This window comes from Pseudoliparis swirei, chromosome 14 (genome assembly GCF_029220125.1).
Source record: "Pseudoliparis swirei isolate HS2019 ecotype Mariana Trench chromosome 14, NWPU_hadal_v1, whole genome shotgun sequence".
NCBI classification, from domain to species: Eukaryota; Metazoa; Chordata; class Actinopteri; order Perciformes; family Liparidae; genus Pseudoliparis; species Pseudoliparis swirei.
The window spans coordinates 3,012,888-3,037,588 of NC_079401.1; the positions used below are offsets into that span (position 1 = coordinate 3,012,888).

A 24,701-nucleotide genomic window follows, 5' to 3' on the forward strand; every position below is an offset into this window, starting at 1 on the left:
AAAGTAATAAAAAAGTACAAATGTAATAAAAAGTACAAAAGTAATAAAAAAGTAATAAAAAAGTACAAATGTAATAAAAAGTACAAAAGTAATAAAAAAGTACAAATGTAATAAAAAGTACAAAAGTAATAAAAAAGTAATAAAGTAATAAAAAGTACAAAAGTAATGAAAAAGTACAAATGTAATAAAACGTACAAAAGTAATGAAAAAGTACTAAAGTTATAAAAAATTATTAAAAAGTTACAAAAAAAATTAAAAGTTATAAAAAATTATTAAAAAGTAAAAGTTACAAAAAAGTTTAAGTTATACAAAATTATTAAAAAGTAAAAAAGTACTAAAAAGTTAGAATTTCTTTAAAACGTAATTAAAAAGTTGTAAAAATTTAAAAAGTACTAAAAAGTCATTAAAAGTTAAAGTTATAAAAAAGTAAACAAATCAATTACAAAGTTTAAAAAAGTAAAAAATTAATTAAAAGTTACAAAAATTATAAACAATTTAAAAAGTAATAAAGTAATACAAAGAAGGGAACTAAGTTATACAGTAGCGAGGTTCATTCTTAACTAATATGAAAAACAAATACAGCTAATAACCAGCTGTTTTTCGGCGCGCACCTTGAGCGTCGCTTTGCCCTCGAGGCAGGTGTGGACCAGCAGGTGACCCTCCCAGGACACGGCCAGGTGGAGGATGGAGAGCGGCAGGGAGCTGTCGCATGGCGGCCGCAGGCAGCGCACGTACTGACCCCGACGCAACGTGTGGATGATCACCGTCCCGTCCTGGTAAAGAGTGGAGGCACACATGGAGTAACACACACACACCGTATTTCATTTATCTACACTTTTACATATATATAAAAATATGTATCTTTCTGTTGGGAAATTGTGGATCAAACTATGTTAAATAGAGCCAGAACCACACCGTGACCTTTAGTCTAACCGTGACCTTCAGTCTTCTTACCCGCGACCCCGACACAGCCATGTCCAGCTCCGTGCTGATGCTCACGCTGACCACCTCGTCCGTGTGTCCATACAACACCTGAACCGGTTTGGGATGGAGACCCACGGGAGCTCCGCCCTGCTCAGAACCAACAGAGAGAGAGAGAGAGATGTTAGTTTAAAAACATGCATACAAACAGTACAAATGACAAATGGCCTGTCCCTGTATGGCCCGTTGTCTCTGTTATGGTGTCTGCAGGTTTTATGAAGTTGCATCTATGACTTTGAAACTATTCCTCGTGGATGAATGTTCCGGTTAACGCTGACCTGCTGCAGAACCTGCCACACCATGCAGGTGGTGTCTCTGGAGCCGGAGATCAGGTGGATGCCGCAGTGGTCCGTTGACAAGCAGGTCACAATGTCTGCAGAGAGAGGAGCGAAATGAGACTGTTACCGGACACACACACACACACACACACAACACCCGGCAGCCTCATTCCCAGTGGGTTACCCATGTGCCGGATGTGCTGTCCCACGGTCTTTCCCTTCACCAGAGACGTGACCCGGAGGCTGTTGTCCCAGTGGCCGCCGCTGAACAGCAGCTTGCCGTCGTGGGACGCCACGAACAGCCCCGCCGTGACCTCCACGCCGGGGGCGAAGGGTCCGGAGAGGGAGCGCTGGGTCCTGGGTGAAGAAGGTGAGAAGGAAGAGGAGAGGACGGAGGGTTTGAGAGCGTAGAGGTCTGCGTGGCGTTGCCACGGCGTTTGCAGTGAGTGTTCTCACTTGGCGTTGGACACGGTGGGGTCCTTGATGAAGGTGAAGTAGTTGGAGATGTTCTTGTTGTACGGCAGCCACCCGTGGGTCCCCACCAGGCAGTTCTGACTCAACGTCACCTGGAGACGGGGCAAAACACCGTGAAGACGTCAGGCTGAACTCACTGCCTTTGTTGACAACTTCTCAGGAGTAAACACATATGTTGTTATTATGATGGTTTGCTCACCATGGTGTCAGGGCTCCCCTGGGTGATGAAGGAGTGGGACTGATTCTTTGGCACCACGGCCTTCACCAGCGGCACGTTGTCACTGATGCCCTGGAAGAGGGTTGACATCAGAGTTTTTATGGGGGAATGTTCTCATGACAGGGCGATGGTTATAATCCTGGTTAAATTATGATCCTCATGTTTTACTTTACCAGCTTTAGGAAGAATTATTTATTTTTTTAAAGTAGAGGGATCAAACCTCGACGAAGAAGGACTTGAGGTCGCTGAGGTGCTCGAACATGCTGAGAGGACTCGAGTCAAGCTGAGCCTTCCTCTTCTCCACTTCCTCCTGAGGCAGTCGCACCGGATGGGGCTCCTACACACACACACACACACACGCACACACACACACACACACACGTCTAAATCCGTTTCATGGGCTCAGATCCAGGACGTGATGAGCTCGTCGGGGGTTCACGTCGCGTCTGCACCTTGACGAGCTGACAGGGCGTCTGCCCGAAGTTGCTGATCATGCCCTCCAGGGCCTTGCGCTCCTTTTCGTCCGTGATGGCGTCCAGGTCCACCGCGCCTGCAACACCACACCAGTCAGAACACCGACGAGTCACAAAGGCGGGGGGGGGGTCGGAAAAGTCTGGAGCGCCGCCTCTGGATGCTTTACCTTCATATGTGCAATAGTAGAAGACGTTGAGGGCCTCCACCGCCGCGGGGCCCCGCTGCTTGTGACCGAAGATCAGATCGATCCACTCGTGAAGGTGCGCCGACACGTACTCCGACTCCTGTCGTGAAAACACAGGCATGCCGCGGTTGTAAACGATACACGGACATCATGAGCCAGTGAAAACACAAACTACACCTGCTTATCAAAGTGCCTTACATGCCACTACAGGACTACTCCACCCAAAACACGCTGAATATCACACATCTCGTATATCAAAAGGTACCGCATCCCCTGTGGTGTCATAGAGCAGATACTGGACGTCTACTGAGAATGACCAGCGGTGGAAGTAGAACCGTGTCTCACCAGGGCTTTGCGGTGCTTGTAGATGAAGTCCTCGGGGGACTTGGCCCATTTGGGAAGAACAACACCGTCTACCCTTTCCTTGGAGATCTGCAGGCGACCCAGATCGAAGCCTGGGGCAGCAGAAAGAGGGAAGCGAGGGATAAAGATGTTTACGGCTTAAGAAAATACATATTATATACATATTATATATAATATTTTAAAGCCTTTCTAAAAGAATCCTCGACTCACAAACCGTACCATTTTGGTTCTCAAGGAATTCCGGGAAGTAGAAGAACTCCGGGATGAGCTCCTTGACGTCGTTGGGGTTGTCCATGAGGGTCTGCCACGTGGCGGGGATGGAGTGGAACTGGCGGTCGGCACAATCGAACCTGAGCCGCGGCGGGAATGGAAGGGATGAGACGACAAACACTCGCGCGTCCAAAATGTCCCCCTAGTGGACGCCGCGGACCGTCACATGGACAGCAGCGCGGGGGCGTGGCCGCCTCCTTACCGGCCGCTCTGCAGCTGGATGTGCAGCGAGGTGAAGGGCTCCACTCGGATCAAGTAGTGCATCACCCCGGCAGCGTTTGAGTAGTGGGTGCCGTAATGGAACCTGTCGATGGTGCCCGTCGGGTCCTCGAAGCTTTCATACCTGTTGGTACGCATTTGGGAAAAGTTACCTCGAGCCGACGCGCTTTAGGGATACTTTGATTTGGAGAACGAGCTGAAGCGGGAAGCGTACTTCTCTCGTACGGCCTTGGCGTTGCGTTCGTTGAGAACCGCCACCGGCTTGGACAGGTCCCTGAACACCCGGGGGTCAGACAGGTCGAGCTCCTCTGAGGTGTAGTCGGCTAGAATCCAGGGGAACTGGTAAAACAAACACACACACACAACGGGTTAGCTCGAGCACTCCCCTGGTGTAGAGTCATGTCGTGAGTGAGGAGCGTACCACCGGATACTGAGCCAGGTTGTTGTACGTTCGGCCCGCAATCGTGTTGAGCTGCATCAGGTAGTCAAAGTTGGAAATCTCCCGGTTCACCCATTTCTGTGCAAAGAGTTCTCGGTATGACATCAAATCCTCTTTTAAAATGATGAAGCTCAAAAAACAGAGGAAAGCTCCCTGACCTGCGTCAGCCCGGAGGCTTTGAGGAGCTCCTGCGGCGAGCGGGTCGCGTAGAGGCCGAGGGAGCGCAGCAGCAGCATGCGGCTGTACACCTTGTTCCTCACCTGTTCACCAGAAACACAACCGGGAGCGGCTTCAAGAGGCACGAGGGGCTCCGGTAGTATTCTGACGATCGCGAGTTCGATGTGCGACTAGTCACCTCCTTCTTGAAGTTGAGGAAGTACGTGGTCTGGTCGATGAGGAAGATCTCCAGAGCCGAGCGCCGCAGGTTGTAGCGCCGCAGGTGGACCTCTCGGATCTGAGCCAGGGGCCATTTGAAGTCGTGGCCCACTCCTTCAGGAAACCGGTCGACAGTTAGCGCATGTCAAAAGGTGAGCCATCTTTTCTCCTCCTCCGCCCGCCCGCCCGCCTCCCTCCCCCGCTCTCTCTCTCCTCACCTTCCTCCTTCTCCTGGCTGCTGTCGTAGAAGTAGATGTGCTGGGTGGTGAGCTCCAGGCGGCCAGGCACCACGTCCACCACCGTCACCAGCTCGCAGTCCTCCCACAGCACCAGCTTCTCCTTCTGGCCCGCCTCCTCCGCTTCAACCCTGCGGGACACAGAAAGCGCTACGGGCTGTAACTCTGGACGTGGCGTCTACGACCGGGCCCGCGGTCCTTCTGCGGTCGCAGCGGTTCTGTGCGGCGACTGACTGGTTGTTGGCGGCGGCGGGGTCGTCCTCCGGCAGCTCCAGGATGTCGTCCTCCAGGTCGCTGACTTTCACCTGCTTGGCGGCCTCCAGCAGCAGAGACTCGGCGTTCACACGCTTCTGAGGGACACCTGGGAAGAGTCGGCGCGATGGGAGGGGATTAGACTCGGAGAGGAGGCGTCCGGAGACGGCGCCGTGGCTGATATCGTGTGGCGGTGCAGGAAATGAACTAGCACGCCCGTCAAGTCGCTGACGCGAACATAACCCTCTCTATTCCAGCTCCGTTTGGGTTTTCTATTCCATAAACAGAATATTTACAGTCTTAAACTTGCCCATTCATCTCATAAATGGAAAGGAGGAACATGAATTGGACTCACGGAGGACTTTTATAGTCAATCTGTTTCTCAAGGGTGGGCTCACGACATACTGAACACACACTTATCCCTCGTCATCACATCCTCCCACTGAACACGTCGGCAGAGCTTGCTGTAGTTAAGAGACGACAGAGAGGAGTTGCCTCCTTACCCAGGTTGTCCCTCAGAGCGCTGGCCTCCCGGTGCGGGTCAAAGTTGTAACTGCGAACCAGCTTCAGCCTCATGCGGGAGAAGTTCTCAGCGCTGGACACCCTCCAGTGCATCTCATCCTGCTGCCTGTTATCCAAACATACACAATAAGCCCTTATTGACACCTTTATATATTATATTAACACACTTGAGGTTGACGTCCGTACCTGTCGGCCCAGGGCCCCCTCTCACACACGAGCCCCCGGCGTGCCGCCTTCCACTGCCTGAGGGTGGCGCTGTTCTGGCTGTGCTGCTGCTTCAACATGCTGTTGTAGCGCAGGTTCTCCTGGCGGCCTCGGCGAGAGAACGGCTCCACAAATTGCTCCTGAAGAGGAAGAAAAGATCAGATGGAAGACTAGATTTAGACGGGGGTCCGAGCTAGGACAGAAATAGAGAGAGGGGGGGGGGAGGCTTCAGTTGTTCTTCGTTTATCACTGATCCCACTCACCTGGAAGCGGATCTTGCTCTCGCCCCGTTCCCTCTCTCTCTTATGCAGGCTGACCATGAATGCCTCGTAGCACTCCTTCCAGTAGAGCGCCATGGTCTCGTGGCCCTGGCTGAATGTTTCGATTTCATACTGCTTCATGTACGGGATGATCTGGAGACAAATGGAAGCAAAGACGAGAACATTCCAATAAACACGAACCCGCTAGAATCCAAAACAACGACCGGCTCCGAATCTCCGTCTCGTACGTATTTGTCGAGGTAGACGCGCCACTCGGGGGAGTCGCAGTACAGCTGGAAGTCCTCGAAGAAGGACGGGCTGCCGTTGGTGTCGGGCAGCTGGGGGAGGTGCAGCTCTATGAAGAGGAGGCGGTGGACTTTGGAGAGCAGCGTTCGCAGCAGAGGGACCAGGAAGGAGTACGTCTCCTCCCGTTGGTCCTGGATGGAGCGCCGCAGGATGCCCTCCACCTTCCCCAGCAGGTAGCAGGCCTCGTCCTGGCTGGACACCTGCTTGGTCTGCAGGATGCCGTTGAGCTTGGCTGTGGCCAAGGCGCACACCTGGGACAGAGGCCGATCGTTAACGTCAGACGAAGGCCACGCGTGGAAAGGAGGGACGGCGGGAGGACAAAGCACAAGAGGCTCACTTCAGGGTCCGTCTGAGCCATGAAGCCCAGCAGCAGCCGCAGTCCAACTTGGGAGAGCTGGAACCACTGGGCGCCGGACGAGTACCACACCATGAGGCTGTCCATGAGCGTCACCGCCTCCTCCAGCACCTTCTCCGTCCACAGCGCCGGGTTGACCAGGCCCTCCGCCTGCAGGAAGTCCTGCACCATGTGGAGCAAGCGCACCGCGTTCTCCGTGTGCTGCGGCAGCGTGGCGGCCGACGCCTCGCGGTTATCGGCCACGGCCCACTCCAGCATGCGCTCCATGAGACTGCGGGGGAGAAAGAGACGTCAGCAAACCCCGGCACCGGGACGGCGTTTTCCTGCTCCCGCTGCAGCCGGCGGCCGGCAGGGCTCACCTCAGTTTGATTTGGTCGACGGGCAGCAGCAGCTCGTTGGCGGTCGCCAGTTTGGTGAGGGCCGAGAAGACCTGGCCGCGCTCCAGCCACGCAGAGTCGTCGGAGCATTCGACGCCACGCCACATCACGCACAGCACGATCTCCAGCAGCATGGTGCACAGCTCCTCCTCCGCCCGCTGGGGGGGGGGGGGGGGGGAAAGTTATTGATATTTCTGCTGTATAAGTGCAGGAGTAAAAGAAGACATGAATGAGATGATGACAGTCGACAGCAGCCGTCTCACCTCGGCGGTGTTGAAGGACTCCCCCAGTGAGATGTTGTCGCTGAACAGGAAGCTGTCCTCGGTGAGGGACGAGGTTGCCTCTCGATCCCCGGGGAAAGGCTTCGAGGTCTCCAGCGGCGACGGCGTGCTGCCGGGTGTTTGGCTGCCGCTGTCCCCGCCCTCGTAGGCCTGCAGGTGGGACAGGTCCAGCATCAAGCCCCCGGACTTCCCCACCACCCAGGGCTTGACGGGGGCGGAGGAGGACGGCGTGTCCAGCAGCGAAACGACGTCGCCGCTCTCCAGGCTGTCCACGGAGCGCGTGTCGCCGACGCTGAAGCGGTCGTCCTCCAGGCGGCTGCCGCCGCTGCCCGCCCGCGCCCGCTTCTCCAGGCGGCCGGCGCCGCCGCCACTGTGGCGGCTCAGATCCAGGCTGCAGGCGCTGATGGTGTCGGTGGCCCGGTGCGGCTGGGACCCGTCGCTCCGCAGGTAGAGCCGCATGAGAGTGTCCTGCCAACACTGCTGCTTGGAGATCTGGACCGCAGCGTCCTGTTGGGATTGCAGCAGCTGGTACACCTGAAGATGGAGAGGGGGGAAAGTCAAGTAAAGGTCATTAAAGGTTAATGAGGATAGAACACACATAAGAGTGTGTGTGAGAGGGGGATGTAAGGAAATAATAACATATTTAATCAATTGCTGGGGAACCTTCAGTCATTTCCTGTCTGCTGCTATTCAATATCCATAATTAATAGCGGGCGTGTCTGCAGGTTCGAGTGCAGGTGTTTTACTCGCCCTCTTGCAGACGAGGAGGCGTTCGCTGGGTCCGGCCCGGTGAGTGAGCTGGACCAGAGCCATCAGGTCCTTGTAGTTCACCACATGATCTGTAGATGTTGGACACACACAGACGCACACACGGGTTCATGTTTGTGCATCTGTACGTGGCCTTGATTGGTGCTTCCATACTGCATTACGTTGTACTAATGACAGACAGGGGAGTAACTGTGTCTAAAGCCATAAACTCCATTGATCCATTGGCTTCAGCCTCTCTAAGAAAGCCGTTAACCTTTAACTGGAGTTGAGGACAAAAAAACATAACGAGTACTGGCTTAAGTGTTTGGACCCATTAAATCTAGGAGCGGGACATAATGGAACTGGTCTTAATGGGCAGCGAGTGGGAGAAAAAACCCACAATTTCATAAGCCAATTAGCTTCAAGGTTCACCCTAAACTGAGCACATTTAATTCAAATGGTATATGAGCAGGAGAGTTAACGACTGTACTTCATACGTCTTCATTGTTGACATTTAAAGTAACCGACCTGTGTGGAGGACCTGGTTGAGGAGGCAGCGGATCAGCGTCGGCGTGATGTGGATTTCAGAGAAGAGCAGCGACAGGCCGGCGTACCCCGTCTCCCGCAGCCGCAGCCGCTGCTTATTCTTCTCGTAGACGCGGTCGCAGCGCAGCATGCGCTCAAACAACTGCGCGGGAGAAGAAGAAACGGCAGTTTTGAGTTGGTGCACGACATTGCACGCCCCCCCCCACCCCCACCCTCTCGGATTGTGCGATGAACCCACCTTGAAGACGAGCTCCCGGAGTCGATCCGAGTACTTGTTGTTGAGCAGCAGCGCGTAGCAGGAGTCGGCGCCGCCGGCCTCGAAGAGGAGCAGGAAGAGCTGGTCCCGGGCCGGGCTGGTCTGGAGGAGGCTGAGCAGCAGCTCCAGCAGCCCGCACAGCTGCAAGCAGACGGCAGCCACGGCAATCAATACCTCCACGCGGGTTTGACCTTTGACCTTTTTCAAAGACATATTATAAAACATCTATGCATGTAATGTTTGCTCTGAGATTAAAGGGATAGTTAGACTCTTTTGAAATGAGGTCCTCATCCATCGTCAGTGTGTTGCTATCTCCAGTAGGGGGCAGACTGGAGCGCCAGCGCCACAGCAGAACACTTTGATGGAGCCACAGACACCAACAGACACATCAGATTAAGTTCAGGGTGTATTGAGAAGATTTTCCCAGCTTTTCCTTGCCGTCAGAATTTATTCGGCGGTTATTTCCATCTGTGCTCTCTTGTGAATCTAAACTATGTCTACATCCATTTACTCTAGGTAACACAAGCCCAGCTCAAGAAGATGCAAACTGTACACAAAGTTACATCTTTAGCCAACAAATCTAAGAGCTCGTGCTGCACTGCTTCCCCCTGGACCATGTATGTATTTAACCCGAGGTGATATACTTTCATATCCTCTGTCTGGCTCAATAAAGAGATAAGTGGGATCAGATGCCCAGCAGCGGAGGAGGATCATGTGATTATATTGACCGTATGTTCACAGAGGGTGACGCAAGAGACACTGATGGGTCGGGTTCGGCCGACAGACTCCGATGAATATTGCTTACAGAGGGAAATGTTTACAATAAGATGCTCAGAGAGAGAGCGAGAGAGAAAGAGAGAGAGAGGTGGCAAAAAGCAACAGAAAAGAACAGCTGCCAGAGGGGAAACGGTGCCGACAGCTTCCTGTACAGTGAGTCTCACGGGGCAGCAGAAAAACATCCACAGCATCGACCCGCTTCTCACTATGTGGGTCATCTGGCACGCCGATAATAACTCGACCTACTCCACATTTTTCTGGCACACCTCAGAGTGGTTTCCTTTTTAAAAAGGTACTCAAAGACACTTTACGCGTTACATTCACACACCCGACGGGGAGCAATTCAGGGTTAAGTGTCTTGCTCAAGGACACATCGACGAGGGAGGGGATTGAACCACCAACCCTCTGATTGAAAGACGTACCTGCTAACCACTGACCCACAGTATTCTAACGCATACTGTGTGATATTTGTACAGTCAAGATATTTCTTGCCACAAACCATCATGTCTGACTCCTCCTCACCTGCTCCTCGTCCCCGATGGCGGCGATGTATCCCAGAATGCTTTGCATCTCCTCCTGCGACATGCCCTTGGTGATGTAGTACTTGATGAGGCCGCAGAGAGACGCCCGGATGGTGCGAACGTCGTCCTCGCTCAGGTCGCTCTCCCGGTTGCTGTTCCTCCTGAAGGAGGAGCACATGACCGAGACCGTGACGTCACAGAGACGCTGAAGGAGGAGCACGGGGATGAGCTTTGGGGGAAATGGGCTCTCACCCGTAATAAAGGCGCATGGTGTCCAGAAGGAACTGCACTCCGTATTTCTTCCTGAACTGCTTCCTGTTGTCTTTGATGACGGTGGACATGTACTGGATATGACCTGGAAACCAAAGAGCACAACTTAGTGTGGCGACAGTCTGGGGACACGCAATCTTAAGACACACACACACACACCTATGCGTAGAGGGAAGTCTCCTTTGTTCCAGATGTTGAAGTTGAACAGCAGGTGTGTGTGAAGCTGCTGCAGGAGAAGCTGGTTCTTCTCATAGGTCACCTGTTCGATCAGCAGCTGCACAGCAACCAGCACGCTGACGTCCACATGACCGGCTGGCAGCTGGGGGGGAGAGAGAGAAAAAGAGAGAGAGAGAGACCAATGCATTAAACTATTAGTTAACTATATCCATGTTTAAATGGTGCACGTGCAACATGATACTCCACGAGAAGGGGGGGGGAGGGGGGTGTATGCGATATGAACAGGGGCCCTTTCAAAGAAACGCACGTCAACAGGTAGTTATTATGTAAAGCCACAACAACAATGACGGGGCTTGTTGTAAAACCAGTTCAAAGCAAATGCCCCGCAAACCAGATAAGGAACCCGTTGGAAAGGGGAGATGCTCATGAGTGGTTTATTTGTTCTTTTTAGCATTTACAGGGTGTGGCTACTTGACTTGGATGCGGTGAAAGCCGCTCCGGGCTATTTTAATTTAATCTGATCCTCCGTGGAGTCTTTTATTTTCCCAGGGGGGAGAAATGCTGATTCAAAAGGTATTTCCTCAGCCCCCCCGCCCTTCCCCCATGATAAACAAACAGATGCTGAGGCACATGCACCAGACAGAAGGTAGAAAAGGGGAGGAAGAGAGCTGAAGTGAAAAAGAATGAGCAGTCAAGGCAAACAGACCGACACACAAAGGGAAAGACAAACACGGGGACAAAGGTGAAGTCACTTCAGGTCGAGCAACATTCAGAATTCTCTTATTTCCTGCATGTGGAGGCCTTAAAACTGTATTTTGTATTGTATGTCAAACTGCTAACTCAGCAAAAACTTAAAACTGTTCCCACATTTTACCAGAAGGCGGTGATGGAAGTACGGTAACAACATGCCATCGGTGCGACGCCCAAATGATGGACACATGCTCCCTATTGACCACATGCAAAGTTGAGATGAAGTGTAAACCTTCTGCAGCAGAGCTCCCAGGGTGCCGGCGCCGTGCGAGTGGAGCAGATTCTCCTGGTTGATCGGGTGCCTCTGCAGGAAGTGCTTCAGCACCAGCAGGAAGGAGGCCACCAGGTTCTTCTCCAGGCGCGCCTCTGAAAACATATGAGCGCAGTTTAAATGGAAGGTAAAGAGGAATATACAGATTTATATAGATTAATGCAGTTTGCGGACCTGACGCCCGGTTGGACGGCAGGAGGACCCAGTCTCCGTCGGGTGGCGTGGTCACATCCGGGGTGATGAAATCGGACCCGGCGGTGGGGTCACTGGCCTGTTGATCCGGGGTGATCAGAGTCAACTGCTCCAGGATGGGGAAGAGCACCGGCAGCCCGCCCACGCAGTTGATCACATCCTGGACAGACACGCATATTAATTTATTTTTATTTTTAAATGGCCGCCATACAAGTTGACAGCTGGAGCCGCGTGATCCTCCCACCTTGATCTCCCAGTTGACCACTTTATTCCCAGTCAGGCGTCCGTGCAGCATGTTCGGGGACAGGTCGAGACAGATGGGGTTCCTACACGCCTTTTGACAAAACCACCACGTTTAGTGAGCAGCGAGCGGATACCCTTCACACAGCACATGTTATTCTTTGACTATATTTGAGAACACGACGTCCTCATTCTGAAGGGGGCGACTGAGGCCGGGGCGGTCCAATCACCTTTGGCGAGTAGTGCAGCAGCAATTTGGCTGAAAGGTCGGCGAGTTCGGATTCCTGGGCTGTGAATGGAGAGATGCAGTTTGGACCTGCGTAGAAGACCGGAGGAGAGTCAGAGAGAGAGGGAGGGCAAAGAGTTTATTGTGCTTTTGTTTATGACTCACCAGCACTGCAGATGGCTTTGATGTGGTTGGGCTGCAGGGGTTCATGGAAGACCATGACGCTTCCCAGCTGGCCCTGCAGCGAGGTGGGACTCCCCCACTCGCTGTCCTGGGTCCCTGCGGAGATGAGCTTCGTCAGGGACTCCGGCTTCACCCCCAGCAGACCCCCCCAGGTCTGCGGCGACAGGATGGAGCCCAGCGACGAGCGAGCGGTGGGCGTAGTGGGGGAGGAGAAGGGCGGGTCCGGGATCTGGGAGGGCGGAGGGGTGGTGGTCCGGTGGCCCGCTGAGCCGATGCAGCAGGAGATGAACGGCTGCGGGCGGAGAACAGACGCATAACGGAGAGCAAACGGCAGGTTTGAGACACATTTCTGGTGAACTCCCACTATTGACCAAGTGTGCAGGTCTCACCTCGGTCATGGTGGGGTACTTGAGGGGGGCGGACAGTTTCTGCTGTCCGTCTACGTAAATGTACACCAGACTCTGTCCAAAGGGCCTCTTCCCCGGAACGTGGACCACACCGATGCTGTGCTGCAAGCGGAAATCCACACAGAACTCGGTCTTTAATCGCGAGTGTTGCTCTCTTTAATCAGAACCTAATCGCTCGGTTGAAAGGTGTAATCTTCTAAACGCAGGGCGCCGTCTGTGCCGCCGCGACCTCTTTCCAGTCGGACTCACCCACAGCGAGTCACAGAAGCAGTAGTCGGGCAGCATGACCGTGACGTACTCCTTCTTCGTGCACACGGCCACCACCAGCACGCCCGCGGAGCTGATGAAGGCCTCGAAGCCCGTCCCCCCAGGGGTGAAGAAGCTGCACGGGGTGAAACGCGACACAACCGGTTTGAGCGAGACGGAACCCGCTTTACTTCGTCACGAGCAGACCGTCGGCACTTCTCACCTGTAGAGCTGCTTCCTCTTGTCCTTGCTGAGCGGGCCCAGCTGGTCCTGGTCGAGAGACAACCAGGCGAGGAAGCTGAAGGCCGAGCCGGGCCAGCGCTGCACTGTGGGAACGACAATGCCCGCCATGCTGGGCGACAGGTCGAAGTACTGCATGGCGCTCTCCAGGCCCTGCTGCCGCACCATGGCCAGGAGGGCTCTCAGGGCGGGAGCCACGTAGGGGTGAGTTTGCGTGGACCCCGGAGGCCTGAGGAGGCGAAGGAGTCCCAGGAGTTCCCGGGCGCCCAAGGACTGGGAGCCCAGCGAGCCCACCAGCCCAAACAGGCTCTCGGCGCACGCCGGGTGGAGCCGCTGGTCGCATTCCAGGCACGCCAGCGCTCGCAGGACCATGTCGGCGTTGACGCAGGTGGCGCGGGTCTGGCGGTTGAGGCAGCTGAGGCGCCGGAGCCAGTCGGCGGTGAAGAGCTGCAGCTCCGACGAGTCCAGCTCCGGGAGCCACTGGGCCAGCAGCAGCAGGGGCTCCACATTGCTGATGCCCAGGAGCCCCACTGAGGTGTGCTCGCCCTCCACCGCCTTCACACACACACACACATAGGAACACACGTAAACACGCCGGCACCATAAAGACGCCAGAATAACCCGCGGACAAGAGGCCGATCCGTCCCTCACCATGTTCATCAGCTCCTTGAGGAGGAGCCGCGACGGCTGGCCGAGGGAGGCGAGCACTTCATAGAGGTGATTGTAGCCGATCCTTTCCTTGAACACCTCCTGCAGGGGGCGGCAGGCAAGAAACAATGAAATTAAGCGTGTGTGTGTGCGTGTGCGTGTGTGTGTGTGTGTGCTGCCGTCACCTTTGCAGCCGGGGATTTGTGCATCACTGTTGTCAGGGCTTTGATGGTTGCTACGGCGAGGGAGTCGAGTCGCCCTTGAAAAACCTGGGGGGGGGGGGGTCAGATGCGTCAGTCCCGACAGACAAATCCCTGGAGCCTTTACCGGGGTAGTGTGTGTGTGTGTGTGTGTGTGTGTGTAGTATCAGATGGTTGGACACAAGTCAAGTCTCCTCTTATTCCAGATGAATGTTACAGCACGTTTATAAGGTGACAAGCGTGCATATAATTTAAAGCCACATTCACATATGTGTGTTTATGGTTTACGATGATAATGATGACGGTATTGAGGGCGCTCCATACGACATGCATCACACAGAGGAATAACAGAGAGACTTAAGTCGATGCCTTTTGGGTGGATTCAATTAGTTTGTGAGTTAAATCATGGATGATTGTCACTGCGCTGCTGTACTGCAGGTGTTTTAAGTGGCTTTCTGCTCCAGGTAAAGATATATTTGAAGAGCACGATGATCTGACTGGAGCAGGAAGCCCTCGGGGCTTTTTTCCCCCCTTTCTTTCTCGCACAGATACAGATTCACGATGGGAAAGCAGAACCAAAAAAAGAAGAAGCATGCAACCCATAAGAACACGGGCCAGACAAACAAACACATCTCAGTCCAGCTCTGTCCAAGCTCACGTCCAACGTGTTCCCGTTAGAATAGACATGCGGCTCGTAGGCTGCGTGGTCCTAAAGAGAGTCTTGGACCAGCTGGACGGGGACAGTGGCAAAGAAAAATAAATTAATTTTTAAAACATAAAAAACCACCTCGAAACACTGACAGACCAACGGGACACGGCATTCCAGTGAAACCCATAACCGCAGAAAACCAGGACTATGGCGAGAATGGTGGGGGGGGGGGGGGGGGGTATTAAAATAAATGACGTAGCTGTGACAAGTGGTCCCAATCCACAGCAAGACAGCTCAACGGACGACTCTGCTTTTAAAATGTCAGTTTTCATTTCATGACGGTGTAATCTCGCCGCTGGAGACGACCTCTGAGCTCTACGCGTGACCCCCCCCTCCCCCGACGGCAGCCAGCGCTCGATGTCTGAACTCGCCGAGCAGACCGAAGCATCGGCCGCCGCATCGGGTTCTCACCTGCGAAAAGGCCCGTAGCCTGTGTTCACGTTATCCAGATCAATGGAGGGATTATACCTCGAGAGAAAAGGTGAGGAGCAACAACCAGGACAAAGAGCAGAATGGAAGTGGGTGTGCTCTGTACTCTGGGGGGGGACAAGTGACCTTTCTGTGCACATGAGATGAGTGAGAGAGCCCTGGCTGATAGTCGACACTACACCAGTCAAACTGCTTCGGCCGCATCAGAAAGCCACTGGACAGAAAGCACTGGAGGTGACGGTGTAAAACACTGTTGGATAAACGACGCTCACACAACCTGTGAGGCCACGACCCGATTCCGAATAACCAATGAGCAGCGGGAGCGTCTTGCTGTGGAGGGCCCACGTGCCTGGGGGGGGGGGGGGGGGGGGGGGGGCAGGCAGATGATTGCGGAGGGTGGTTTGGGGGGAGGTGGAGAGGTGGAGATTTTCTCAACGGTACCTGAGTGTCCCCCTCTCCTGTCAGTAACCTGTTGTTGGTTATATCTTTCTGGTCCTTGTCTGCCGCCGTGCACCTCGCGTTAACCAGCTGACACACAACAACAACAACAGGCAACTTGTCAACACGGCATGTGGGGGAAGGGGGGAGGTTCATAGAAAGAGAAAATGGAAGACACGGGGGAGGAGGATGGTGCAGAGGAGGAGAAGATAGTGTCAGTAGAGGAAAGGGCAAAAGGTTAAAAAAGCTGTGACCGCCCCCCCCCCTTCGGGAGGGGAGGGGGGGGGCGGGGGGTCACCGCGTGGAGGCGTGTTGGTGATCCAGCCTAACTGTGAGAGGTAAACATGCAACGTGGGCAAAATGATCTTAAAACCACACCTGGAGCATTACGTTAAATCCATATTTACAAAACACCCTGAGGCTCCGACGCGGCCGAGTAACGAGGTCATTAACTCCCGAAAGTAAGGAGGAGCGAGTCGGTCCGAACTCTGGGATTCGTGGGTGTGACTCACCAAATATTTATAGCACAACAGATTTGAGAAACGTTAGAGACGATACACTACGGCACTGAACGTATTTTAGTTTGTTTCATGCGTTAAATCCCATCCACCCGTCTTCATGTGTTCATTAATGAACAATGATTATCCCCCGTCAGTGTCGACATACGGAGTAAGTTCATTAAAGCAGAATGTCATGCGTAGCGGCGGGGTCGGCCGGGCCCCTCCCCCCCCCCTCTGTGTTCCTCACTGAAAGCCTTGTGAACTACAGAAACCCATTCAGGCTAAGAGAGTCTCCATATTGGAGAGTAACTAAGTACATCGACTGGTCCCTGACTTGAATACATCTCTTAAATTTATACCACATTCCATCTCAGAGGGAAATATTGTACTAGATTTCTAATTATTTTTTCCCACGTCAACATGTTTCTTCTTTGCAGACAATGATTTCACATATAAAACTGACGAAACAAATTAAGTAAAAGCAGCTACTCTGAAGGATGAGAGTACTAAGAAAGATGAAAACACGACTTTACCGTAATAAACAGAGCAAGCTGCTGACCGTCATAAAGCATCACACTGTATATGTTAGAATTTATAATAAACATTCACAGAACCGCCACGAACGACGTCATGCTTGTACGATCCTCCGACCTCAAACAGTCTCGTCGTATCATGAAGAACTTTGACCCGGTTCTGATCCCCAGGTCCAGAACCCCGGCTTGCATCGAGGTGGAAAGACTGTTGGCGTTACCTTGCTGTTCTGCAGCAGCCGCGTCAGATGCTCGAAGCAGTTGCTGTTGAGGAAGATGGCCTGTAGCACGGGCCGGTCTGAGCACAGGAACATGTCCCTGATGGTGTCTGAGAGGCGGAGGGAGGGAAGAAGGTGGAATAAGTCACATGACCTGAACTTGAGATCGAAATAATGGATTAAACATCACAAAAGGTACCTAGCATGTTGACTTGCAGCGCCACAAACCGGCTCTCCCAGTGTCGGCCCAGTGTCGGCACTCTGCCTTTGGCTTGCTGCTGCTGCTGTTGTTGTTGTTGTTGTTGTTGTTGTTGTTGTGAGGCCACAACGGCCGCCGGGTCCGAATTGAGCAGCTTGAAGTAGTTCTCCAGCACGGAGGCGATTTCCACCTGCCGCTGGTCGGAGCTGGAGGCCAGGAGGCGCTGCACCACCTCCCGCAGGCAGCCCAGGGTCAGCAGCGCCTTGCGGTCGGGGGCCTCGCTGTCCCAGTCCTCGCCCTCGTCCGAGGAGCAGCTGCCCATGGAGCAGTCGGCCAGCACCCGCATCAACACCTCCATGGTGGCCGGGGAGATGGCGAGCAGGGCGTTCCTCTGCCGGGGGGGGATGGAGCGCAGAGAAAAGTCAAAGGCATGGGTTATGAAGGGGGAATCGGGCCGGTGACTCGCTCGTAAAACACGCAGCAACCTGCAGGCGTACCTGGTCACCGGCGACTACGGCTCCAAACAGGTGCAGCAGGCAGCATTTCAGACTCTCCTTCAGGTGCTCGCTCTCCTGGAAGCACTCTGGAACATAACACACACACACACACACACACACAGACGACATGAAATCTGCGGGCCAGATAAGATAGGAGCTCAGTTCAGCAAACACACAAAGCACAATCGCACACTTGGCATGTGGCAATCGTGCCAGTGACCTCGGGGTCGCGGTGGTTCCCCCGTCATCCATTAACTCATCGGTCATGTGACATCTCGGCTCCGTGACGTCTGCGTCTTAATCATGCCACGACGTTCGTCTCTCACTTTATTGTTCATCCTGTATTCAATGGAGCTTCACGTATAAATAGCAACGGTCTTCCCACAGTGTTTGTTCTTTATTCACACACTCACACACACACACACACTCACAGTCTGGGAGGTCGGGACTCGGCTGTTATCTGCGGTGCAAAACCACAGCAGCCACGGAACGGAGAGAAAGGGAGTGTTTGTTTAAAAATGTCCGCCAGCGTAGCTGAAGAGTCTCGCTGTCAGCTCGTCTCGGCGCCCGGCGAACGGGACGAGAGCACAAAGAGGGGATTGAACTGGACCCGGAGAGGAAAGACGAGGAGGAGGAGGAGCTCGAGGGAGAGAGTGACAGCGTGAGAAAAAAAGATGAGAGGAGAGGAGAGGAGGAGAGGACAGGTCTATGATAGGAGATTGCTTCCTCCTCCACACCCAACCCAGTGAAGCCTGTGATTCAACGTGAGGAGCGTCTACATCGAGCGTGGTCATATTGCTGCAGTGTTTTCCCAATGCCTCCCAGTGGAGATGAAGCTACTGTGTGTTTCTTTAGGACAGGAGAGCAGCGTGTACAGTTGACGAGCACGCCCGCCTCTCCCCGTAGAACACGTGACTTACGGTAAAAGAAAGGAACAAACTCCACAGTGAGCTGAGCTGCCTTGTACTTCTGTCTGCTCCTCTCCACTGTACCCAGCTGCTCCCTGCCAGGGGGAGGAGGGTACAAACAAAACAGATACACGGGATGAGAAACACGTTCTGCTGCTGGTGCACGGTATGGTGAAGCGATGCCGAGCGTTACCTGCCGGTCCGATGCCTCCAGTTGCGGTACGGGTCGTAGAGGCTCTCGCAGAACGCCAGCGCGTGGCGGACAAACTCCTCCGCCTGGCTCTGGTCGGCCATCTCCTTCTCTTTGGTCTTGCTCTTCAGCTGCGGACGGAAACGGAATGTCACGTTTGTGCGCCTCTCCAAAAATAAGCAACGCCACTCGACTACACGATCTGCAGTTCACCGCGTGGCGTCGCAGAGAGGAGCAGAGAGATCAGAGCAAAGGCATAAAAGGGGGGGATGGGGGGGGCACACCTGCTGAATGTAGAGCGTCGTCATGTTGATGATGTGATTGATGTAAGAGCAAGTGCCAATCTCCTCCACGTTAGACAGGTTCCTATCAGAAACAAACAAACACAAAGCTCACATGAGCTCAGGGCGCACACGCCACAATCTCTCCTTGTCCTGCTGTAAAGTCGCTCAACTGTGTGTGTGTGTGTGTGTGTACTGCCGAGACCTGCAGGTGATGATGAGGAACTTGAGCAGCAGCAGGGCCAGGTTCTGCTGCTCGGGCTCCAGGCCGTCGCAGGCCTTCTGGACGCACTGCAACAGCTGGTGGCGCAGAACCTGCAGGATGTTGTCGGGGAGGAGCGTCAACACCGGGGGGACCTCCTCCGGCCTGCGGACCCCGAGAAGATTAGTCTCCGTTAGATAAGGAAGCATGGAGTAGAGGGGGGTGGGTGGGTGGGGGGTAATGTCAACATTGGTGTGGATGTAGCTTTTTTTTTTAATCGCGGAGGTGTCGCTCGAAGGAGCATGTTCTGCATTCACTCAATCACACATGCGCACACACACACACACACACACACACGCCAACAGTGTTCAGGCATTCTGTCCTCTGGGAAAAAACTGCCTGAGAGAGAGTGTCGGTGGGAAAAGCGGGACAGATGTGGCAGCTGCAGAGGGAAGGAGGAGAGGGAAGAAGGAGGGAGGGGGGGAGGTCAAAAGGCAAAGAGAGAGGAGGGTGAAGGAAGGGGTTCAGAGAAAAAGCAGGAGAGTATCGGGAGAATGCGAGTTAAGGAGAGGAGGAGAAAAGAGAAATGACGAGAGAGAATACCGTGTTCCTCCACCCTCTCTGCACACGGCCCTCCACCCATGATGAGACATGGTGCAGCGGCACACTTCCGGTTGTGCGTTTGGGTGTTAAGTCGCATCGTACCTGGCCTCTATGTTCACGTGCCGACGCAGCAGAACGTGTCTGGTGGCTATTTTGGGTGACGCATGCCGGGAGAGATCGTCCTGAACCAGGTGTATCGCATGTGTGTGTGACGTAGTACGGACGGCGATTCACCGCCGGCAGGTGTCCTATGTCGGGGTGTGTTTATCCTTCCAGTCGGCGTTGGATAAACAGAAGAGGAAGCGGTGTGTTTGTGTTCCGACCAAAGACGGTTGAACGGTTACCTCGACAGCGGCTTTTCAAAGTCCACGTCCAGGCATCGCTCGTAGGAGCCGATGAAAATCTCCAGCCATAACTTCAAGTAGTCCGGATCCCTCTGAGAAATAAAGCAGAAGGAAAGAAGGGGTGATGGAAGAGGGAGAGAGAGGTATAGAAAACAGATCATATAGTTAGTGGCCTAAAACAATAAAGCTGTCATGGTTAAAATACATAAATGATTAGCAGCTGACAGGCACCATCTGCAAAATGATTGAGTGTGTGTTTGTGTGCGTGTGATCGACGCACCCTTTAAATGCTCAAGGCAATGTTTTTCATGGCTCCGAGGACTTGTTTGCTTTGTTTGACAACTAAAGGATACAAGTTTCTGATTATGTGCAGCCACATAGAAAATAACAAGTGAGGACAAGATGCGGTGTGTGTGTGTGTGTCCCGAGCAGCGCGTTTTAAAAAGAGGCTGCTAACCGAAGCGTGACACCCGCGTGACAGCAGGAATGTCTCAGGTGTGCGCGCCTGTCTCCTCTCTTCCTCCGGGGCGTGGAAGCTGAGCCGCGCACCTGTCGGAGCGAGGGAACCAGTCCGTCTGCATTCTGGAGGAGCGATGCCAGCAGCCGGCGCAGCGGCAATTCTTAAATTCCAGGAACAAAGTCCAGAGAAGGGACGGGGACGTGGGCTCGCTGGGGCCGCGGCGGAGTCGCCGGTGTGTACATGACCTCGGTCCATGGGACCACGTGGAAGAACGGCTTAAATAGTATTAAGACACGCGTTCACTCGGTCATAAAGGTCCCACACCGCTGCTTGGTACGTGCAGGAGATGAGGCTCTTTCATACCGCAATAAGAAATGCAAATGGTGTAGGACGTCAGTTTTTACATCACATGACATCACATGACATCACATCACATGACATGTCATTTAGCAGACGCTTCTATCCAAAGCGACTTACAATAAACCACGAATACAAACTCAGAACAACAAGAATCAATAAAGTAACATTTCTTCAAGAAAGACAAACGACACAAATACCATAAGTAATACCATAAGTAATATTATAAATAATACCATGAGTAATACCATAAGTAATACTATAAATAATACCATAAGTAATATTATAAATAATACCATGAGTAATACCATAAGTAATACTATAAATAATACCATAAGTAATATAATATTACTTATGGTATTATTTATAATATTACTAATATTATAAATAATACCATAAGTAATACCATAAGTAATACTATAAATAATACCATAAGTAATACCATAAGTAATACTATAAATAATACCATAAGTAATACCATGAGTAAAACCATAAGTAATACTATAAATAATACCATGAGTAATTCCATTTGTCGAGTGATTAGCTCAAAGTGACGGAGTCTCAAGTCGGTTGGTTGTTGCCGGGCGGAGTGAAGGTGGTGGGGTGTGAGCGTGACCATGTCCTGGATGTAGTACATACATAGTTACTGTTTCATGACTATATTCTTCAGATAAGGGTTTTTTCAGCAGAATAATCAGTAAAATACTACAACCCAGTAATAAGAACGGCGTGTTGTGTAGGCGTGAGCCACCGGCCTGCAGGCTGGAGGGTGCAGTCTGGAAGGCTGTTATTAGATCATCTCCAGGAGTGATCACTCACAGCGCTCCTCCTCTTCTGCCGCTGAGGTTCGTGTCCCACACTCGTGCCTTCTCCTTCTAAGGAGGAGGAGGCTTTGTAACAGAAAGTCTCACTTCTATCGAGCTAACCCCGCTAGACAAAGACACAGGTGGAGAATGGGAACACAAAGCAATCTCCCATGATGCCAATTTTCAGAGAAACAGGCCACGTGAACACTCGGGACAATATTCGTACAGTTTACTATGACGCTTTGACTTTAATAAGGATTCGTTCGCAGATTAGAGCTTAAAAGTGGAGAGAGAAAGGGAAAAAAACAACTGGAAAAAGTGTTTTTTCTCTCATGGTCGTGGTGCCATCTGGCTTGAGAGTGGGAGAGCGGCCTGGAAGCTTCCGTCTGCGTGTCGCCCTGTGGGATCCGCCAGAGCCAGCTCCCTGCAATGCCTATGATGTCATCAGAACAAGCTGCGACGCTGACCCCTGTGTGTGTGTGTGTGAGAGATATGTTAAATCTGAAATCAGCCACGCGTGAATAATACGTTCATGTCGCCCGCGTGCTTCTTTCTCTCCACCGACTAGAGAGAAAACCCCATTTATTTCGGCCTGCTGCTGAAAGCAATAAATACTGTATTGTCTTTACGTCCACGGCACCGCCAGATAATTAGATGATGATTTATGGGAGCGGCTTCAGTCTCAAGTGAGCTCGCTAGTAGCAGCGACTGAATGACTGTGGCGTGTGTGTGTGTGTGTGTGAAAGAATGTCCTCTTTTAGGCAGCAGCTCTGGGAGCACAGATGCCCATTGAGGGTTTCGGACTGTGGCAGTCAGGGACACACCCTGCTCTGCATGGCTGTGTTTACCCATGGCCTTCATCACACACTCACACACAGACACTCACTCACTCACTCTGCCAGGATACTTTATCGCATTCCCATTGATCCGTTTAAGCTGACCTCTGGAACGCCAACAAGATCAACAGATCAATGCGCTTCATTCGCGATGAAAAAACCCGAGATCCCCGTTGAAAGGAGATCAAGAACAAGAGGCGAGTGTCGCCCGGCTTTGTGATGTCACTTCCTCCTTAAAGTTTTAGGAAGGAGGAAATGGATTTGTGTTGGTCAGTAACGAGATCACTCGATGGATCGATCCATTATCAGCACGCGAGCGCTCCACCCCGTCCAGACGGACGCGGTCGGCCAGCTGGGAGCCGCCCGTGCGTGACCCGGTTCGGTGGAAGTGGCACGGAGTCACTCTTAAACCGCTTTCAATAAAAAAAGGAAAAGAAGGAAGAGGCCCCCCTCCCTGCACCCCGTCACCGCTCCTCAGCGGCGACTCCCCCGGTCCGTGGCGGCGCTGTGCCACGGGGGTGTATTTCAAGCGGCTGGTGGGAAGGGGTGGAAACCACACGTCTGCTGCGCCGTGTCGGTGACATCAGAGTTGTTCCAGAGATATTCAGAGCGCAGACATGAACGATAAAAGAGACGGCGGAGGGGCAGCACCGACTGCAGGATGCGGCGGCGAGAAAGGAAGCGTGCCCGAGGGAACGCACTTTGCATGCCGGCACGTGAAGCCTGAGTGTGCGAGCGTGTGTTAACCGTGTGAGGCATTGTGTGTGTGTCTGTGACGAACTAGCAAACAGGCAGCAAAGCCGGGGAAAAGACCTGAGTAATCCACTTGAGCAAATATGTGAAACCGCTGCACTTTCTCCTCCTCCATCCGTCTCTCTCCTCCTCGATCCCCCATCCCCCCCCACGCGTCTCCCTCGGATCCTCTCTCTAGTCCGACTCCCAGAGGAGCGGGGTCATGCGAACGACTGTCGTTTCTCCCATTTCCAGTCAAAAAGCGAGTCACCGCCCGGCGCGATGGGGCGGGGTGACACGAGACACGATGGCGGTTCTGTGAATCTCTACCAGAAAAGAAGAAAAAAAAGGGAGTGAGGATCTCTGCTCTAGAATTGAGGGACCGGACTCGGCTTGGAAGCCTCTGAGGGGCTCAACCGCTGCCCCTGGCCGTCGAGGCATGTCCCCCTGTGGTTTGGAATTAAAAAGGGCTTTTCCGCAGCAGAGAGAGTAACTGGCATCAGGAGTCTGCTCAGCTCGACACTTTCTCTGACGAGGCCTTTCTGGGTAGCAGACTGGCATTTATTGACAGCATCACAACTGGTTCAATAAGACACAGCGAGATAAGAAACGACTGAAGACGGCAAAAATAATAATCAATCGATGATGCATGAAGTAGCATGACGTGTGACTGTGGAGGTCGAGGTTTGTTGTGAAACAATGAATCAGTGGGACATGGGGGAGGGGGGGGGGGAGCATTCCTCATCTGATTAAGGTCACGTGACTGCGGGTTCCCCTCGCAGCCAGCGTCTCCTAGCAACCGCGGCATACGTACGTGCACATATATATAGTGCAGAGACTCCCCCGCCGGCCAAACCGGACATTTCAGCTGCCGGGAGGGGGGTAGGAAGACGACTCGTAGAGATTGAAAAGCTTCTCTCCCGCGGGGCGTGTCCTTCGCCTCATGCAGAGAGCAATGTTGGCCTCGGCGGACCCTTGGCTCCGGGACTAAATGAAAGGATGCCCTTCTCGAGGTCTAATCCTGAGTCAATAGAAACACACACACACTCCTGCTCGAACAAATGCAATGCAATGGGTGTGTGCGGCAGCAGTGTGTTCTGTTGTGAACCCCGAAGGCCCACGACGCTGGCGTAAGGTCGTTATGGGACACTTCAGAGAGGGCTGTGTGTGTGTGGTGTTGTTGTTGTTGTGCGGGATTACAGTGGGAAAGTTAAGTGTGTGTGACTGCAGCCATGGCTCACATGGGAAGCGGCTCAAGCGGACCATTTTGATTGGACACCCAGGACGCGCGTGGGCTTTATTGCCGAGTGAATTAAATCGAGCCACCGGCTGACTCGAGGGGTGCCGTCTCTGCCGAGCGTGTAGTCCATTCATCTCCGCGGTGAACAAGACCTTCCCTGACATACCTGTCATACAGTTACAGGAGCTCTCTGAGATTTAATTACTCGTTCATGGGACCAATTAGTCCCCGAGCATTAAACATTTAGGATCTGCGGGC

General features: G+C 52.9%; 1 protein-coding gene across 11 annotated transcripts in view; it reads right to left on the minus strand.

The window, feature by feature from the left end:
- Positions 1-24,701, minus strand: part of nbeal1 (neurobeachin-like 1) — a 29,158-nt gene that overhangs the window by 3,722 nt on the left and 735 nt on the right. For 8 of the 11 annotated variants that reach the window (XR_008833792.1, XR_008833790.1, XR_008833787.1 and 5 more), the window contains exons 1-51: positions 21,344-21,565; positions 20,013-20,104; positions 19,069-19,230; positions 18,867-18,948; positions 18,586-18,713; positions 18,405-18,487; positions 17,485-17,570; positions 16,988-17,378; positions 16,792-16,898; positions 15,544-15,630; positions 13,950-14,033; positions 13,768-13,866; positions 13,100-13,671; positions 12,880-13,012; positions 12,613-12,732; positions 12,206-12,515; positions 12,045-12,130; positions 11,819-11,908; positions 11,557-11,734; positions 11,344-11,477; positions 10,344-10,503; positions 10,167-10,269; positions 9,916-10,075; positions 8,599-8,757; positions 8,343-8,502; positions 7,818-7,906; positions 7,050-7,601; positions 6,769-6,944; positions 6,392-6,680; positions 5,997-6,305; positions 5,752-5,901; positions 5,471-5,628; positions 5,266-5,390; positions 4,745-4,871; positions 4,493-4,641; positions 4,255-4,388; positions 4,058-4,159; positions 3,882-3,977; positions 3,675-3,799; positions 3,444-3,584; positions 3,191-3,321; positions 2,954-3,063; positions 2,591-2,708; positions 2,403-2,500; positions 2,171-2,287; positions 1,933-2,022; positions 1,716-1,825; positions 1,444-1,616; positions 1,260-1,354; positions 955-1,071; positions 612-773 (exon numbers count right to left, since the gene is read on the minus strand). Coding sequence is in view for 4 of the 11 variants with exons in the window: in XM_056431726.1 (XP_056287701.1) it covers positions 612-773; positions 955-1,071; positions 1,260-1,354; positions 1,444-1,616; positions 1,716-1,825; positions 1,933-2,022; positions 2,171-2,287; positions 2,403-2,500; positions 2,591-2,708; positions 2,954-3,063; positions 3,191-3,321; positions 3,444-3,584; positions 3,675-3,799; positions 3,882-3,977; positions 4,058-4,159; positions 4,255-4,388; positions 4,493-4,641; positions 4,745-4,871; positions 5,266-5,390; positions 5,471-5,628; positions 5,752-5,901; positions 5,997-6,305; positions 6,392-6,680; positions 6,769-6,944; positions 7,050-7,601; positions 7,818-7,906; positions 8,343-8,502; positions 8,599-8,757; positions 9,916-10,075; positions 10,167-10,269; positions 10,344-10,503; positions 11,344-11,477; positions 11,557-11,734; positions 11,819-11,908; positions 12,045-12,130; positions 12,206-12,515; positions 12,613-12,732; positions 12,880-13,012; positions 13,100-13,671; positions 13,768-13,866; positions 13,950-14,033; positions 15,544-15,630; positions 16,792-16,898; positions 16,988-17,378; positions 17,485-17,570; positions 18,405-18,487; positions 18,586-18,713; positions 18,867-18,948; positions 19,069-19,230; positions 20,013-20,104; positions 21,344-21,466 (7,932 nt within the window). In the remaining 7 variants the exon portion in view is untranslated. Of the gene's footprint in view, positions 1-611; positions 774-954; positions 1,072-1,259; positions 1,355-1,443; positions 1,617-1,715; positions 1,826-1,932; positions 2,023-2,170; positions 2,288-2,402; positions 2,501-2,590; positions 2,709-2,953; positions 3,064-3,190; positions 3,322-3,443; positions 3,585-3,674; positions 3,800-3,881; positions 3,978-4,057; positions 4,160-4,254; positions 4,389-4,492; positions 4,642-4,744; positions 4,872-5,265; positions 5,391-5,470; positions 5,629-5,751; positions 5,902-5,996; positions 6,306-6,391; positions 6,681-6,768; positions 6,945-7,049; positions 7,602-7,817; positions 7,907-8,342; positions 8,503-8,598; positions 8,758-9,915; positions 10,076-10,166; positions 10,270-10,343; positions 10,504-11,343; positions 11,478-11,556; positions 11,735-11,818; positions 11,909-12,044; positions 12,131-12,205; positions 12,516-12,612; positions 12,733-12,879; positions 13,013-13,099; positions 13,672-13,767; positions 13,867-13,949; positions 14,034-15,543; positions 15,631-16,791; positions 16,899-16,987; positions 17,379-17,484; positions 17,571-18,404; positions 18,488-18,585; positions 18,714-18,866; positions 18,949-19,068; positions 19,231-20,012; positions 20,105-21,343; positions 21,566-24,701 lie in introns of those variants that run through there. The other 3 variants (XM_056431728.1, XM_056431729.1, XM_056431730.1) reach the window with 3 other exon arrangements.